The following is a 16,317-nucleotide window of genomic DNA, read 5'->3' as shown; positions in this document are numbered from 1 at the left end:
GGTTATTTACAGTATTTGAAAAAAAAAAAGATGCTAGTAGAAACGTTCCTTCGACAGATTGCGCTTTACGAACCGAGTTAACAAAGTCTACCCATGTCCTGGAAACATTCAATCTGGGAAACAGTTTACATTTGAGAGGGAGGCAGTGGGCTTGTTATTTGTGATGTGTGGGCAAAGCTTAAAATTTGTCAGTTGGTTAAATGCTTTCACAGACGAGCTTGTGAACTTATTTAGAGGCACTGGAAGTTGGGCGACTTAGTATGCATTCGTCTTCCGGAAAGTTTAAGGTAGCGCTTGTCCGGTCTGTTTCCTGTGCACTTTGCGCTAATTGAAACTTTCGTAAATATGAAACTGCTCTACTCCGAAACTTCATAAAACAGTTACACGCAATATTTCTCAGTGTCCTGGTAGAAGTAGCTGTGACAGCTGTAGTTCTCGTTTGTGGCAAGTGGGTCAATGTTATCATATATGTTATAGGCATGTTATGTTATCTCCATGTTATCTTATGCTACGCAGACGGTAATGTGTGCGGGTTAACTAAATCATTTGAATAAATTACCGCTACAAGCGATCCGAATCGTCATACACGTGTTTTAGGAACCACGTTGAACGTTTGCTTGCTGCACTGGGAAGCCGGGGAGCAGTACTGAGTTCACATATGTTGGATATGGGGGCCAGTTATGATTGGTGTGACTGAGTTATAGCATACCGCGGTTTTTCAGGCGTATATGAGAGAATGAAAAGCTATACCAAGTTTAAGTTTGCGGGAAATTGTCGCCATATTATGGGTCACCTGTGGACAAAGTTTTACCGTCGGGTGTTCAGTTAAGGGGAATTGGAAAAAAGTCGATTGTTAGGAAATAAATAATGGCCTTGAGCTAGAAGCACTTGCGCTAGAATTGTTCTTGTGGGAGCAAACTTCAGTCAAATCCTGACGGTGGACATAATATTAGTCAGGGCGACCGGCCAATGGCAAAGGGCACTTACTAAAGAAAAGCTTTGTGAATTCAAACCAAGTTTCGGTGGAAATACGCTTCTGGCTTTGCAGAAGTATCGGCCGATATTGAAAAAAAAGGGAAATGTTCAGAAAGAAACTTGCACATGGTTTGGGCAGTAATTATCTTTCGTGAGCGTTACTATGAAGGTCTATACGGTCGAGCAACCGGGGATGTGTGTGTGTGTGTGTGTGTTTGTGTGCGTGTGTGTGTGCGTGCGTGCGTGCGTGCGTGCGTGCGTGCCTGGGCGAAAACAACTGCGTCGAATTGTTGTAGCGCTTTACAACTAATTAAGGAAATGTGTGGAATGCCGCCACTGAAATCCAGGCAGGCATCGTGCGGGCACTAAACGATAACTTCCGGTACAAGAAGCTGTTGCTGAGCGTTCTACGAGCTCGCCTAACAATGAGCCTCGTGTCTCTCTGTATGCACGGTAACCTGATTGTACGTAACCGACCGGGCCGCAGTCATTAGCTGGCTTTGTTTCCTCGCTGCTTTCACACGCAAATGAGCAGCGGGAAGCGCTTGGTAAACTCTGACCCGTGTAAACCGGTGGCGTATCTGTGCGCCCATTGCATACGTGGTGCCGCGTGACCTATACGCTCGCTGACTAGGGGCCAGACAATGAAATCTTCCTTACCTCAGTAAGGAAGCCTTCATTGCAGTGAGGCTACCTTATGTCACTCTGAAAGGTTCCTTACTGAGGCGCCCTCGGTGAAGGCTTCCTTGGTGCTTCCTTGGTACTTCCTCAGCATAAGAAGCCAAACAATGAAATCTTCCTTACCTCACTAAGGAAGCCTTCATTGGGGTGAGGCTACCTTATGTCACTCTGAAAGCTTCCTTACTGAGGGGCCTTCGGTGAAGGCTTCCTTGGTGCTTCCTCAGCATAAGGTAGCTCCAAAGCTACCTTCATGCGTCCTTACCCCGCTCCTGGCCCTGAACGAGCGCTTCACCTCACTGCTTAACCACGTGGCATTCGCTTGCGCATGCGCACTGTCGCCCACCTGCGGAGAAGAGCGAGCACGGTACGTCTTGCCAGGCATGTTCGTTTCAGTCACGCGTGCGGCATGAAAGCATTGCTAGGCGTTGCTAGGCGTTGCAAGACGCCGGCGTGCCAGCGTTGCTGGAGCATATCAAGTTTTGCACTGTAATGCGCAACTTTTTTTTAACTTTAGTAAACGAAACTAGAAGAAAGCGTCCACGCTTCTCTATATTAGCTATTCAATTTAAAGATTGTGCGACGATACAACATTTTTTAATAGAATAATGGTGTTCGCGGAAAGATTTGAAGAGATAATCTCGAACCCAGGCACGCGGCAACCGCTCCTTAGGTGAGGACGGGTGAAGGGAGCTTTCAGAGTACGCTTGCTTCCTCCATCGGTCCTTCGCTGTAAGGAGGCCTCACGTAAGGTTAGGAAGCGCTCGAAGGAAAGGAACTAGGGGTGTGCGAATATTCGGAATTTCGAATACGAATCGAATATTTTCCATATTCGAAGCGTATTCGATTCGAGAAATGCATGTTCGGAAATTCACGAATATCCGAGGACGGCCGAATAACGGTGGAAACGGCGAATATTCGGATAGACTGCGAATAATTGAGCAATTAACCAATTGTATGCTTGCTCCGCATTCTCCTAAGAACATGTTTATTAATTGAGAACTTCGCATGATCCGCTCATTATCTGTATGCTCTGTTTCAGTCTATCTGCTTCAGGCATTTGAGACATGATCAGTTTCGGTTTCTTTTTCACCAAGCTTTATAATTCCAATTATTTTGGAATGCCCCATTGCCTCGAAGGTTGCAAAGGCAACTCAGGGTTGCCTTTGCAACCCTGAGTTGCCATTATCTGTATGCTCTGTTTCAGTCTATCTGCTTCAGGCATTTGAGACATGATCAGTTTCGGTTTCTTTTTCACCAAGCTTTATAATTCCAATTATTTTTGGAATGCCCCATTGCCTTGAAGGTTGCAAAGGCAACTCAGGGTTTGCTAACATTGATTCAAGATGTATCAAGGCTCTTTGTGCGGAGTGGAAATTTGATGAAGTGGCCAGCCTAGGCATGTTTCTTGATCCGCGCTTTATGGCCACAGTTCATCAGATGATCATGTCAGATGATCTGGCTGAAAAACCTTGTGACAAGGGAGCTCCAGGAAGCCGTCGTGGAACACCATGGGGACACCGCCGTGCCAGCGTCGACTTCGTGTCCACTGGTGGCATCGAGTGTATGGAATGCTTTTGACGATCTAGTGATGAACAAAGAGAAGACACATTTGGCATCTGCCCCTGAGAGGGAAGGTACAGACTACGCGCAAAAGCCTCTTCTGGAAAGGGGCATGAATCCTTGTGAGTGGTGGCAGTCCATTGGCGGCTTCAGGTACCCGCTTTTAAGTGCACTCGCCCGGAAGTACTTGGCGATCCCTGCCACTTCAGTTCCTAGTGAAAGAGTCTTTTCTACCGGTAGAAATGTGACAGTGCATAGAGAGCGTTTACTTTCTGGCCATATTGAGCAGTTAATTTTCCTTCACGACAATCTGTAACAAGCGTTTTACCTGACTGAGGGCATTACCTGAGTCCGTTATCTATAATTGAGTACCTCTTTAATTTGAAGCAACCTTGTAAAATGCAATGTTATTTTTAAAAGGGTAATAAAGCTATTGTTACCTCTCTTGCAATTTTTTAATACTACACATGTATTCGATATTCGATTCGATATTCGAAGAGAGTTCTTCGTCTTATTCGTATTCGATTCGTAATCGAAAATTTCAATATTCGCACACCCCTAAAAGGAACGTTTTATTGTTTGGGCCAAGCTACCTTCATGCGTCCTTACGCCGCTCCTGGCCCTGAACGAGCACTTCGCCTCACTGCTTAACCACGTGACGTTTGCTTGCGCGTGCGTGCTGTCGCCCACCTTCGGAGAAGCGCGAGCACGGTACGTTTTGCCAGGCACGTTCGTTTCAGTCACGCGTGCGGCATGGAAGCGTTGCTAGGCGTTGCACGACGCCGGCGTGCCAGCGTTGCTGGAGCACATCAAGTTTCGCACTGTAATGCACTGCTTCTTTAGATTTAGTAAACAAAACTAAAAAATAGCGTCCACGCTTCTCTATATTAGCTCATCAACTTAGAGATTGTGCGACGATACAACCTTTTTATTGAATAGGGGTGTTCTGGTGTTCGCCTAAAGCTTTTAAGAGATAATCTCGAACCCAGGCATGGCGGCAACCGCTCCTTACGTGAGGACGGGTGAAGGGAGCTGTCAGAGTATGCTTGCTTCCTCCATCGGTCATTCGCTGTAAGGAGGCCTCACGTAAGGTTAGGAAGCGCTCGAAGGAAAGGAACGTTTCATTGTTTGGGCCTAGGCCTGTCGCTATAGGTTCTCTCGGCTGTACAGCGCGTCTTGAAGCATTATAGGTGTAACGCGAGCGGAAGCGTATAACGAACGTTCAGCAAGGCGGTAATCTGGCGACCATTGAGGTTAGCCGCTGCTTTTCGGTTGCGGAAGCACGTTAACTGCCTCGAGAACGTTAGTGCGAAGACAGGATCGAGAGCGTGGCGATCACAGCTCGCGCACTCGGTTAAGGGTCATGTGCTACCTGGTGTCTTTGTGGGAATTGTAAGTTGCATTGGATCACAATACACTAAGGATCAAAATACGTTTCCTTTCTACTACACCACCTTCCAACCTGCCCTGACGACGAGAATTCCACTCCAAACACACGCACATGCACACACACAAACGCAATAAGAAGGGGTACCGAAGGACCAAATTTTATTAGTCACAATTATCTGAAGCCAACGCACAATAATACCGAAGGAATGACAGCACCTTCCCATTATACCCACAGGGACACACATCTTCCCTTGACGCGTGCGGTGCTGGAACCAATTGAGCTGCCGCGGCGCCGTTTTCCCATCAACTTTCTTGGGCATTTGTATATGCGTACTCGATATAGTCCTGGGAATGTTAGTCAGCGCCACCACGCATGACCAACGCGACGGATGCCGAACACAATTTCTACCGCTAACATGGCATAGCACGTGAACCAAAAAGAAGGCAACTGACCAATAAAACCTTCGTATGCTACCTGAAGTCATCAAAGGTGGCGCAGTCAATATATTACAAAGACAGTGTTTCTGCGCGTTGTATTATATATGTGGTTGTTAACTCATCGCACACGAAAGATTATGCACGACTTTTCATGACGCAACCAGTGGCCGCAACGCCAAAGATTAGCGTGTGCTCGTCCGCACATATTTTTCAGGCTTATGATGCTGACAGGAGGGCCAGGTTGAGCCTCGATTCGCGAAGCGACTGTATACGAGGGCCAAGTAGAAGTGCAATGTCGGACACAACCGGGGTGCATGTCAATCCATCGCATACTTCGCAATTAAGAGCCATAACAGGTCACCGGCCGCATTTATTAACCGATCTTACATTAGAGGATTCTTCGTAAGATTAAATTCCACTCGATATCCTGATGCAGGATGTACGATTAGCGAAGGCGGCTGTTCAGTGGCAAAGACAACTTGAGTACAAGAAGCGCTTTGTGAATACCGGCCCTGATGTTCAGTCTGCGACAATATGAAAGGAAACACGTGTTCTGTGTTTCAGCGGCGATTTTTGCGGACGTACGTGTAAGAAAGAACTTCGGTCACTGTCATTTGTTATATAATTATTCTTTTGAATAATCTCCCTAGTTGAAATCGCTTTTGCTTAGTGCAGGAACAAGAAAAGTTAGCAGCTTTAAAACGCTAATCAGGGCTCGTATTCACAAGAAAAGCTACTACGCTAGAATTTTTCGTAAGAGCAACTCCCAATCAATCCTGATGCTGGACATTGCATCACCGAAGGCGGCCAGCCAGTGGCAAAGTACACTTACGAACGAAAAGCTTCGCGAATTCGGGCCATGGTACACGCTGTAGTATACACTGCCGGCTCGTCTGCATCGCTCCTAAACAGCGACTTTCCCGACAATGCAGTGCTGAGAAACAAATAAGCACGACGAAGAAAAAGAAGGAGAAACCCTTTCACTGAAACGGCCGAAGCGAACTCGTCGGACAAGGCTGTTGCGTGCTTGGTGCCAAACCGGAAAACCATGCTTAGCATAACAAAGGCCGCGGAGGCGACGGCGACTGCAGGCTCTGAAAGCGCCTGCAACGGCGCATTCCGCATACCGCTTGTTATACAAGAGGCCGCAGATAGATCACCCTTTCTCCTTCGGTTCCGTCTTCAGCTTGGCCACACGTGCGGCCTTTTGTCGTTTGTGTATTTTCTTTTCTCAACCGCAAACCTCTTTGCCTTTACACTTCGCTGTTGACTTTTTGTTTGTTTGAGCCCGACATTTTACGCTTGGAAAGCGCGATCGCCTTCAACGCGTCTGGATGTGGGTTTCACAAGCTGTAACCACCAAGCATTCGCTCTCTGTTGCTGATTTTCTTTCCATTGTGCATCCCCGAGCGATAACACTGAAATTGATTGGCTGTCCGCGGCCTGCCATCTTTGCCACGCTTTTAATTGCGCGCTCATTTGGAGCAAGCAGCCAAGCTCTGCGCGCCAGTGTAGCGTGGACCTTCTCGGCTTCTCAATGTCGCTAATTAGGGCTCGAAGGTTTTCTTTTTTTTCGCCGCTCTTATATCCGACTTGTCAAGGCCATCGATGTGCATAGTGTAAGTCCGTCTCGCTGCGGCGTGTAGAAACCGTGCGCTGTTTGTTGCAATAACTGGTTGCGTTCGTTCCTAAATCGTTAACCTGCGGCATTGCAAGTAAGCGTAGCCTGCTTTCGTTGTTCTAATGCATCGTGCACATCCGGTTCGTCCTTCGGCAGCGTCACCCTTCAATTTTACTGGCACCGAACCTCGCACGCGCGGAAGCACGCGAGAGTTTTAGATTGGGCGACCCACGAAGTTTGGGTTTTGCTTGCGTGCGCAGATAACTTGGGTCCCGAGAATTTCAGAAATAGCAAGCCCAAGCTTCTTTGCGTACCCAAGGCTGCACGGGCACTCCACGGGCACTCATTTTTTTTTGCATTGTTTTGTACATCTCTTTTATTTTTTTGCGCACGCCCTGCAGTCTGCGGTCCCTTGCATCGGTTGCGCCAAGCCTAGAACATGCAAACTTGGAACTCTAATGTAAAGCTCTGTGTCAAGACGTATCAAGTTTAACGACTTCAGCTTGGACAGAATCAACAGAAACACAGGCGGACGCACGAATCGTTCGAGTGGAGTCCTTATGAGCCTTCGGCTGCGGTATGACAGAAAATTGGTCGCGAGAACGACGTCACCTCGCGGCGACAGGCTTTACGCCAAACTCCCGGAAACAGTGAATAATTTGTTTTCTGCGGTGACACACATGCGCGGACTCAGCGATCATGACATCTTGCATTTTACACTTACAACAACACAACAAAAAACATACCGACAGCGGAAAAAGTTCCGAGATTATAAAAAAAGCTAACTATCAAGCCATCAACAGAGAACTATCCATATTTCTAGACACTTTCCTACCACTTTATCTGCAACGCTCCGTAGAAACTAACTGGTCTATTTTCAAAAATAAAATAAGTGAGCTTATCACCAAACACGTACCCCTTCGATCCGTCTATGCTAACAATAAAGCACCATGGTACAGCACATATCTTAATCGTTTATCGAACAGGAAAAAAAACGTTTATTCCGTACAGCGAAACATTCCTCAAAACAGACACATTGGCTAGCATATAAACATGCAGAAATTTCATATATTAAAGCCCTAAGGTCAGCCAAATTTTCATTCCTTAATTGTACACTTCCAAATTTATTGAAGACTAATCCAAAACGCTTCTGGGAAGCCATACGAGGATACAACCATAAAACTGGAATATCATTGCTAACAACTTCTGGGGACCCAGTACTTGACCCTTTGTGTTCTACTGTGCTTAACAATACCTTCACTCAGTCATTCTCATCACCTCAGACCCCTGATTCGATGCCCGAGATAAAATCAACTAACTACCATTTCATGGATTGCATCGTTTTCGACTCAACTGGTATCAAAGCCATAGTACAAAACTTAAAACCTAAAGCATCATGTGGGGTAGATGAAATTAACACTATATTCTTACAAAACACAGCGGAATACTGTTCAATCCTACTAGAACGCATTTACTCACATTCTTACAACTCTGGCACCTTACCGTATGATTGGAAAATTGGCGAAGTAATCCCCATTCACAAAACCGGACCAACCCATGATCCACACAACTATAGACCTATTTCACTTACATCTGTACCATGCAAAGTTATGGAGCATATAATATACACGCATCTGGTTAATTTTCTTGAAAATAACAACTTCTTCACAGCTATGCTGCATGGCTCCCGTAAAAACTTCTCCTGTGACACTCAGCTTATCCTCTTCACTAATGTCCTACATGCCAATTTAGATTCTGGTTTTTTAACAGATTGTATATTTCTCGACTTCTCTAAAGCGTTTGACAAAGTGAACCATGCATTGCTTCTTCATAAATTAGGCGTTCTAAACAGACCCCTCCGTAATTAATTGGATTCGCGCGTTTCTGACATCACGTGTTCAATTTGTAACCACTAATGACACTAACTCACCTTAAGCCCCAGTTGACTCCGGCGTCCCGCAAGGGACGCCGGAGTCAACTGGGGCTTAACTGCTCGGTCCTTTATTATTCCTAATTTATATTAATGACTTGCTCACTCACGTTTCCTCGAACATTTGTCTTTTTGAGGATGACTGCGTCTTGTATCGTAAAATAACTAATTCTTCAGATATTCTACTAATTCAGGAGGATCTCAATAACATAAATGAGTGGTGTCGTACGTGGCGCATGAAATTAAACATTAGAAAGTGTAAGACTATGAGGATATCTCGTACTAACGTCATCTGCCCCACCTATACGCTAAATAACATCCCACTAGAATGTGTAACGTCATATCGATACTTGGGGGTTCACATTGCCAGCAATCTATCCTGGAAAACTCACATTGATCACATCACATCTAAGGCCACTCGCACACTGGGATATTTTCGTCGAAAATTTTCTCACGCACCATCATCACTAAAATTCTTATTGTACACAACTTACATTCGTCCACAACTAGAGTACGCGTCATCAGTATGGGACCCTGGTCATGACACCCTCATACAGTCTCTAGAGGCAATACAGAATCGATCAGCCCGTTTCATTCTCACCAACTACCAAAGAATTGCGAGTGTCACTAACATGAAAGCTCTCCTTCACCTCCCGCTGTTATCAACCCGTAGAAAACTATCTCGCATATGTCTTTTCCATGAAATCTACTACCATAACACATATTTACGTTCTATCTTTGTGCAACCACCACCATACATTTCATCTCGCATAGACCACCGCCAAAAGGTAAACATTCCGCACTGCAACACCGTCGGCTTTTCATATTCATTTCTTCCCCAAACGAGCAAAGATTGGAATAACTTACCCGCATTATTTACAAACATTATTGACACCAATAACTTTAAAAGCACACTTCAAAGCTTCATGTTATAAATTATTGTTGCGTTTGCTTGTTCTGTATAATAGCTGCTTTTATGCCATTGTTTTACATTATGGCTTGTATTTTTATATCGTATGTTCTTTCCTTTCTTTATTTTGTTACGCCATGTATTTTTGCCATGCTTACAAGTTTCTATTTACCATTCTTATTTTGTATACGATGTTTTTTGCCATGTTGTTTGCCTTCCTTCCTTATTTTGTGATTTGCCTCTGTATTTACTTACTTTGCCCCTCCCCTCTGCAATGTACAACCGTATCTTGAGGGTATGATAAATAAAATAAAATAAAAATAAAAGATACGCGAACTTTCCACGCACATCTCGTTCAAACACACTGCACTTCCAGGACATGAAATATTCCATAATTTACTCCCTCACCAATTCATTCTCGTACAATATGTATAATTTACCTTCTCTTTTCTTTTGCAGCCGTAAATCTGTTACTCATTCCGGCAAGAGGTTGCGTGAAGCCGGCTCGAAAATGTGGAGGTAACCTGTGCTTCGTTAATTACGCCATCGTTCGTACGTATTACGTTTACTTTTAGTAAAAAGGGACTTCTTTGCCATCGCACCTGCGTGGTATATCAATATGTCGTAACACACTTTCATTTGTGCACCTTCAAAGTTTATTTCTTTCAACGATAATTGCAGGGACTTTGCAAAATGATAAAATCAATGTTTGCAGTGCTGTGCTCGGTTTTTCTCCTTATTATACACGTAACCGCAGTTTACTTGCTACCGAAGAGAGGTTGTGGTATGTCCTATAATTCAATGTGAAATATTGTACGGACACAATCGGAGAGAGAAAAGAGAGAAAGTGGGGATGTTAACTAAAAAGCGTCTCATTGGCTACCCTATTCAGCGGGGAGGGAACAGGGGACACCAAAAACCAGCGGAGGGTGACTGTCAAAGTCAAGCGATAGCTTCCGGGTAGCTGGCTCGGCTGAGATATCCTGTAAGAGGCGTGTGTGTGCTGTAGAGATGTGGACATTTCGGAGTACTACACTCGGGAACAGCCTCACCATTCCACGTGACGAGACACACACTGGTGTATTCGTTTTCCTTGAACATAGAAAATGAACATAGAACATAGAACCAGAGAAGATATAAAAAATGGTGGTACCATATCAGATATTGCAATAAGTGCATCTTGAAGTGTTGCTCCAGTACTGCAAAAATTCGCTTTCCCCTTTTTAAGTACAGTTTTATACAGTACCTTATTGTGGAACGTATTCTAGTTAGTTGCTATAGAACGAATTCTGGCGCTGCCATTGTTGTTACCATGGTTAGTACTTGGATATATCTAATACTAGTGATTACGGCTTCGGACGTTCTCGTCACGTCATTTATCACACTTTATCTTTTTAAATTTCCAGGCACTCAGATCTTTGTAATTGCGTGAAGGTGATACGTTTCTGAGCTCGTACGTAATCGCTATCAATTGTTGCATTTATAACCCAATGATTTGCTTACAGAACACGACGAATTCGCAAAGTCAGAAAGGGCTTCCAAGCTAGACGCACGGTGTTTAGGCAAATACATGTGCTATTTCTGATGATTCTCACGCTGCCTGAAGGGTCATACTTGCAGCTTATGTATGCAGTTACAGTAGCACCACACTAGCCTACGCTTTTAATATGAATAACATTCTTGTCATTGTCAGACTAGTTTTCCGTCCGGCTATCTAGCTATGTCACCAGAGATGTGGGCCGATCCCCGAAATACTGCACACTAAAAATGTGGGCCGCTCCCGAAGGCAGTGTATTCTATAACGTGGGCCGTTCATGTCTGCGTGTGGCATTGTGTAAGCGCCATTGTGTATCACTAGGCGTGTATCACAAGGGATGCCGCAAGGGCATTATCTTTGGTCAACAAGACCTGCATTAAATACGGTATTTCCACTGCATTAAGTACGGTATTTCCACTGTTGAACGCATGTGTGCGTTTTGTATTTTCCGTTCATTTTATTTTGCCGCTATTCTTTTTAAGCAGTTATTTAACGAATAGTGCAAGCTTAACGCCTATACAGTGATATCTGGTATGTTCCGATGTTTCGAAATAATTATGAACACCAAACTTTGAACTACAACTTGCCAAGTATAGTTGACCAGTACAAGCACACCATCAATTTTTCATTGCAAGAACTACATATGTACTTTGCAAACGCAGGGTGTTAGAATTGCTGTATTCGTGCTAGCATACTTGCAATGGTTTTGGCGTGGTACTTACTAATTTTTCTTTCGTTACTTTACTTCATTTACACACTATATTAAAATTAAAAATTTTATGTCTTACTACAAGTGTTTTTCTAATGCCTAAACACAACGCGGATTAACGTATGTAGCGGCCAGTTTATTTGTTGTTTCAGTATTTTTTTAAAATTTATGTCCAATATATGTCATATCTGCCTTGCAAGGGTTTTCCGGCCTTGTTATGCTGCTTGATAGCAGCTTTTAGCCGGCACACCTCTCCAGAAAGCTTTTCTTTTTTGTGTTTTTTTTTCTGCTCGCTTTCTGCGAAATAAAGCGATTTGAATTGAATATACTCGCCGACTTAAGCGGCGGCACCGCCAGAAGCCGCAGTGCGTCCAGGGGGGGAGGGGGGTGGGGGAGAGGAGCCCGCGTTCAGCACCCTCCTCTTATATGACATTTATATACTTGCATTGTCATCGTAAGTTAGTTGTACCCGAATTTTTTTTTTATGGGTCCAGCGTTCACGTGTCCCACGGAGGAACACTGTGCACGTGCTGCTCACACGCGAAATGCAACTCGCGCTTTATTCCGCGTTCTGCAGTTCCGCGTCATCCTCGGTGGTCGCCCGAAGCGGAGACGCTACGACGCCGACGCCGCGAGCGCGGCTGGCTGGAGTTCCCGCACAATTGGCGTCGTCGTAATAAACAAAGGTCGCGCAGCACAGGGCGCGGCGTTCGGCCGAACCTCCTCCGGGCTGCGGTCGCTACAATGTGCCAGAGGAAACAAACGAACTGCGTATACATATGCGCGCAGATGCGCGACGCAGCCCGCTTCGTCTCGCCTAGACGGGCGCCTGCGTTTCTGCCAGCTGGCCGGTGTCGTCGTTGTTGACGCTGTCGCGTAACGTCGGGTATAAGTCGGCTGCAGGTGCGAGATGGGTGACGCGCGTCAAGTTAGCGCGCGTCTTCGTTTAGGCGGCGGGAAGCGCGACACCTCGTATTTGAGCGCGCGTGCCAGCGTTCGCCGGTTCCGCGACTCGGTCCCGACCTTGCAACCCCCCCTCTCGCAGCCGGGCTTTGCGATCCCATCCGCGGGTGAGCGCGTCTTTATTTGCGACGACGCGAGAGAGCGCGGCGCGTATAACGAACTGGGTGCGCAGGCCAACCTTGCGCTGTGTAAGTTCACGGACGTTTCGCGTGGCTTGTTTTCTTTTTCTCTTAAATACTATTGGCATTCGTTCGGGAAATGAGCCGAAACAGCCGAGGCTGTGGCTTTGACTGGCAGCTGCAGGAGGTGGTTTTGCAGTGATTGTTCTGTGGGCTCTCAGCCGATTCTCAACTAGAGGCACGTGATTCCCACTGAGGGGCTGACGTCAACACGCTTGAACGGAATAAATCGGAGCTCACAGCTGTGTATACTGGTATTGGTGGCTTGGTGAAGTGGTGCTGATGAAGAAATGCTTGATCGTCATCAGAGTTGTGTCTGCTGCAGAGCAAACGCCTCTTCCAGCGACCTCCACGTACTTTTGTTTGCGCCAGCTGACTCCCATCTTTTGCCCTCAAGTTTACCCGATTACATGAGACCGTTTAAATCTCTGCTGTCCTCTATGGACTTCCCTTCTCATGACACCCATTCTTTAACCCTGATAGTCCATCAGTTATCCACCCTACGTATTGCATGACCTGCCCAGTTTCATTTATTCCTTTTGATGTCAACTATAGACTATCGCCTACCTCCGTTTCCTCTCTGATCCACACCACTGTCTCCCTGTATATTAACGTTACGCCCAACATCTTTCGTCTAATAGCTCGCTGCGCTGTCCCTAAGTTATTCTCAAACTTATTTCTTAATCTCCAAGTTTCTGCCCCATATTTCAGTACCGTTAGAGTGCAGTGATTGTACACTATTTCAGGACAGTGATCAGCTTTCTGTAATGATTTGGTACAAAGCCTGCCATATGCTCTCAAACCCATTTTAACTCTTCTGTAGATTTTCTCCTCATAATACGGCTGCCCTGTCAGAGACTGGCCTAGATGAACGTACTCTCGCACCAATTCCAGAGGCTGACAATGTCGTGAATTCTCGTTCCCTTGCCAGCCTGTTCAACATTATCTTTGTCTTCTGCTTATTATGCTTCTACCCTACTCTTACAAATTTTCAGCTAAGGCCCTCAATCATTTCTTGCGAGCCATCTCCAGCGTTTCTTAATTGGATACCACAAGTTGCCGAGGTATTCGCCGTTGATCCTCCCTCTTGTTATTTCCCCCGTAGAAAAGCTGAAATGCTACTTCTAAACATGCAGTAAATTGAATTGGAGAGGTTGTGCCTCCTTGCCCGACTCCTTTCTTGATTGATGTTTTTCCGCTTATCTTGCGGAGGATTCTCGTGGCTGTCGAATACTTTGAACGAACTACTTACGGAGCTATTTTATCGTGGATTTGTGGACAGCGCTTCTGAGCTCCATCATGCAGTAAGCTCGTGCGTTAGGGCAAGCATCCTCGCCCTGGCTCTTGTGTTGAAGCGTGACTTTCAAAATATGAAGCGCCAACAGAGACAGCGCACCAATGAAGAAACAACAATGACAGTACAAGGCGCTACTTGCAACCAACTAGCCCGACAACGTGTTCTACTTCAATTGAAGCGTGACGTCTTGAAGTAACAGTGATATGGTCACTTGCACACCTCTGTGTAGTCCTGTCCACAACTTTGGCTATGCTCCTGGAATGTATTCACTGGCCATCAAGGAATACAGGACTTGCTTTCGGGGAACTTCAACGACGAGTGTCCGGACCAGACGGCCCGAGATCTATCCTGCAAGAGCTGTCAGTGCGGAGTGCCGCAAACAACAGTGCGCTCGTTTTGTGGATTCATTTTGAGCACAATAAATGGCAAGGACGACGAAGCAAACCACTGAAGATAGCGCCCGTCGTTGCCATGCTTTGCGCTACCATGCTCATATTGAATACTTACAAGCGCGCACGGTTGTTCGTTACATCGGCTCAAGGTAGCCCGTTAATCCCACACACTTTTCCCACTGCCGCCTCACTCGTTCCCACAGCAGATGGAACAGCTCTTTTTTTTTTAACTAGTGGAAGCATTCAGGTTACGAAACGATGCCGACCTTCGTTACAGTGAACAACGATCAGGCCACCTCCTATAGCAGGGCCTATATAGGGAAATGTCAGGGCACTCTTCACACGTACTGGTACAGCCCTCGGGCCCTTTTCTTCTCCCCATGTCCTCACCTGCTACCACACTCCTTCCTTATTCTACAGGTGGGTGATGGTTGGGCCACTCTTTCCCTAGATTAGCAGCCACCTCCCACCGTCCCCCGCCTCTATGGCCCCTTCTCGTAGCACACAGGAGCTATTGTTCCTGCTCTACATTGCACGACATAAACTAGAAAAAAAAAGCTATGAAATTGTGAATCGCCATTCATTCTTATTCTGCGACGTAAATTGTTAGGAGGATGCCCAAGCTCGGGACGGACACTGATCTTCGTATTCAAATGCATCTGAAACACAGTGTTTTTTCTTCTTCTTTTTTTTTTAACGAAGCACTGATGACTCGATGACATTGAACTTTGTTACATTTAGAGAAAATGAATTACGCCGATTGTTGAGACTAGATTCTTCAAAAAGGGCCACGATGGCATTTATGAAAATTGGCGGGAATCTATTGAGCTCATATTATTGAAATATGAAATTTACAACTCCGCGATTGTTGTGTAAAGTAGGTTTGTAGGAAAAGCTAAAGGCCACACGTAAAACTATCAGCTAACTATTTGCTTCAGATGTATGCTGCTATTGCTTGAGTTTTGTAACATTTTTTATTCGCCAAATGATAGTACGTAGGGCGGTCTGCTGTTAAACGAGACATTCTAATGTGAGGCCTTCACTATGCTCTCGCTGTAGCTACAAGTGTCTGGTAAAGCTACATAAGTACACTGAACAGGTCTGTGTAAAGGTGGTTTTGCTGCCAACCGTATGTCATCCATTGTAAAGCCGGAGAATGGGACGCTTCCCAGAGGGGAAAATTTGCAAGTGCACTATACACACTGATCTGTTCCCTTTCATACTGGACCGCACCATTATTTCAGCTACGTGTATAATGTATCAACCCTGTCCGCCTTGGACGTCATAGCTGATGCATTTCAGATCGCATGGACGTTTGACCTTTGCTTCTTCTTCCAAAATACCGCCTTTACTTAAAGCCCAAAAGAAAAAAAAATGCGACAATCAAATTAAGTGCATTATAAGAATTTCCAGCAAAAAATAAATAAATGAATGAATAAACCACTGAAGCAAGCAAGTGGAGAGAAAGACGCTGGTTCGGTCTTTCTGTCCACTTGCTTCCTTTCTTATTGTTTTTTTCACTAGAAATTCTTATAGTGCACTTAACTTGATTGTCACTTTCTTTCTGTTTTCTTTTTCCTGGAAGAAAAGAGGGAATTTCAGATGCAGAAGCAAAGGTAAAACATCCATCTGATTTGAAATGCGTCAGGCATGACGTCCAAGGCGGGCAGGGTTCATGCATTATACACCGCTCTGAAATCATAATGGGAAATTCTTACAATGCACTTTCTGCTTCC

General features: G+C 45.4%; 1 protein-coding gene across 2 annotated transcripts in view; it reads left to right on the top strand.

Annotated features, from left to right (window-relative positions):
• The window catches only part of LOC139061250 (major facilitator superfamily domain-containing protein 4A-like), a 457,040-nt gene that overhangs the window by 354,415 nt on the left and 86,308 nt on the right, over window positions 1-16,317 (top strand). The window contains exon 2 of one of the 2 annotated variants that reach the window (XM_070540957.1): window positions 9,964-10,023. The exons of the other annotated variant lie outside the window; for it this stretch is intronic. Within the exon in view, the coding sequence (XP_070397058.1) occupies window positions 9,964-10,023 (60 nt within the window). The remainder of the gene's footprint in view (window positions 1-9,963; window positions 10,024-16,317) is intronic. 2 annotated transcript variants of the gene reach the window in all.

The sequence above is a fragment of the Dermacentor albipictus genome, chromosome 6, assembly GCF_038994185.2.
Source record: "Dermacentor albipictus isolate Rhodes 1998 colony chromosome 6, USDA_Dalb.pri_finalv2, whole genome shotgun sequence".
NCBI classification, from domain to species: domain Eukaryota; kingdom Metazoa; phylum Arthropoda; class Arachnida; order Ixodida; family Ixodidae; genus Dermacentor; species Dermacentor albipictus.
This window is presented reverse-complemented; position numbering and strand designations above follow the sequence as displayed.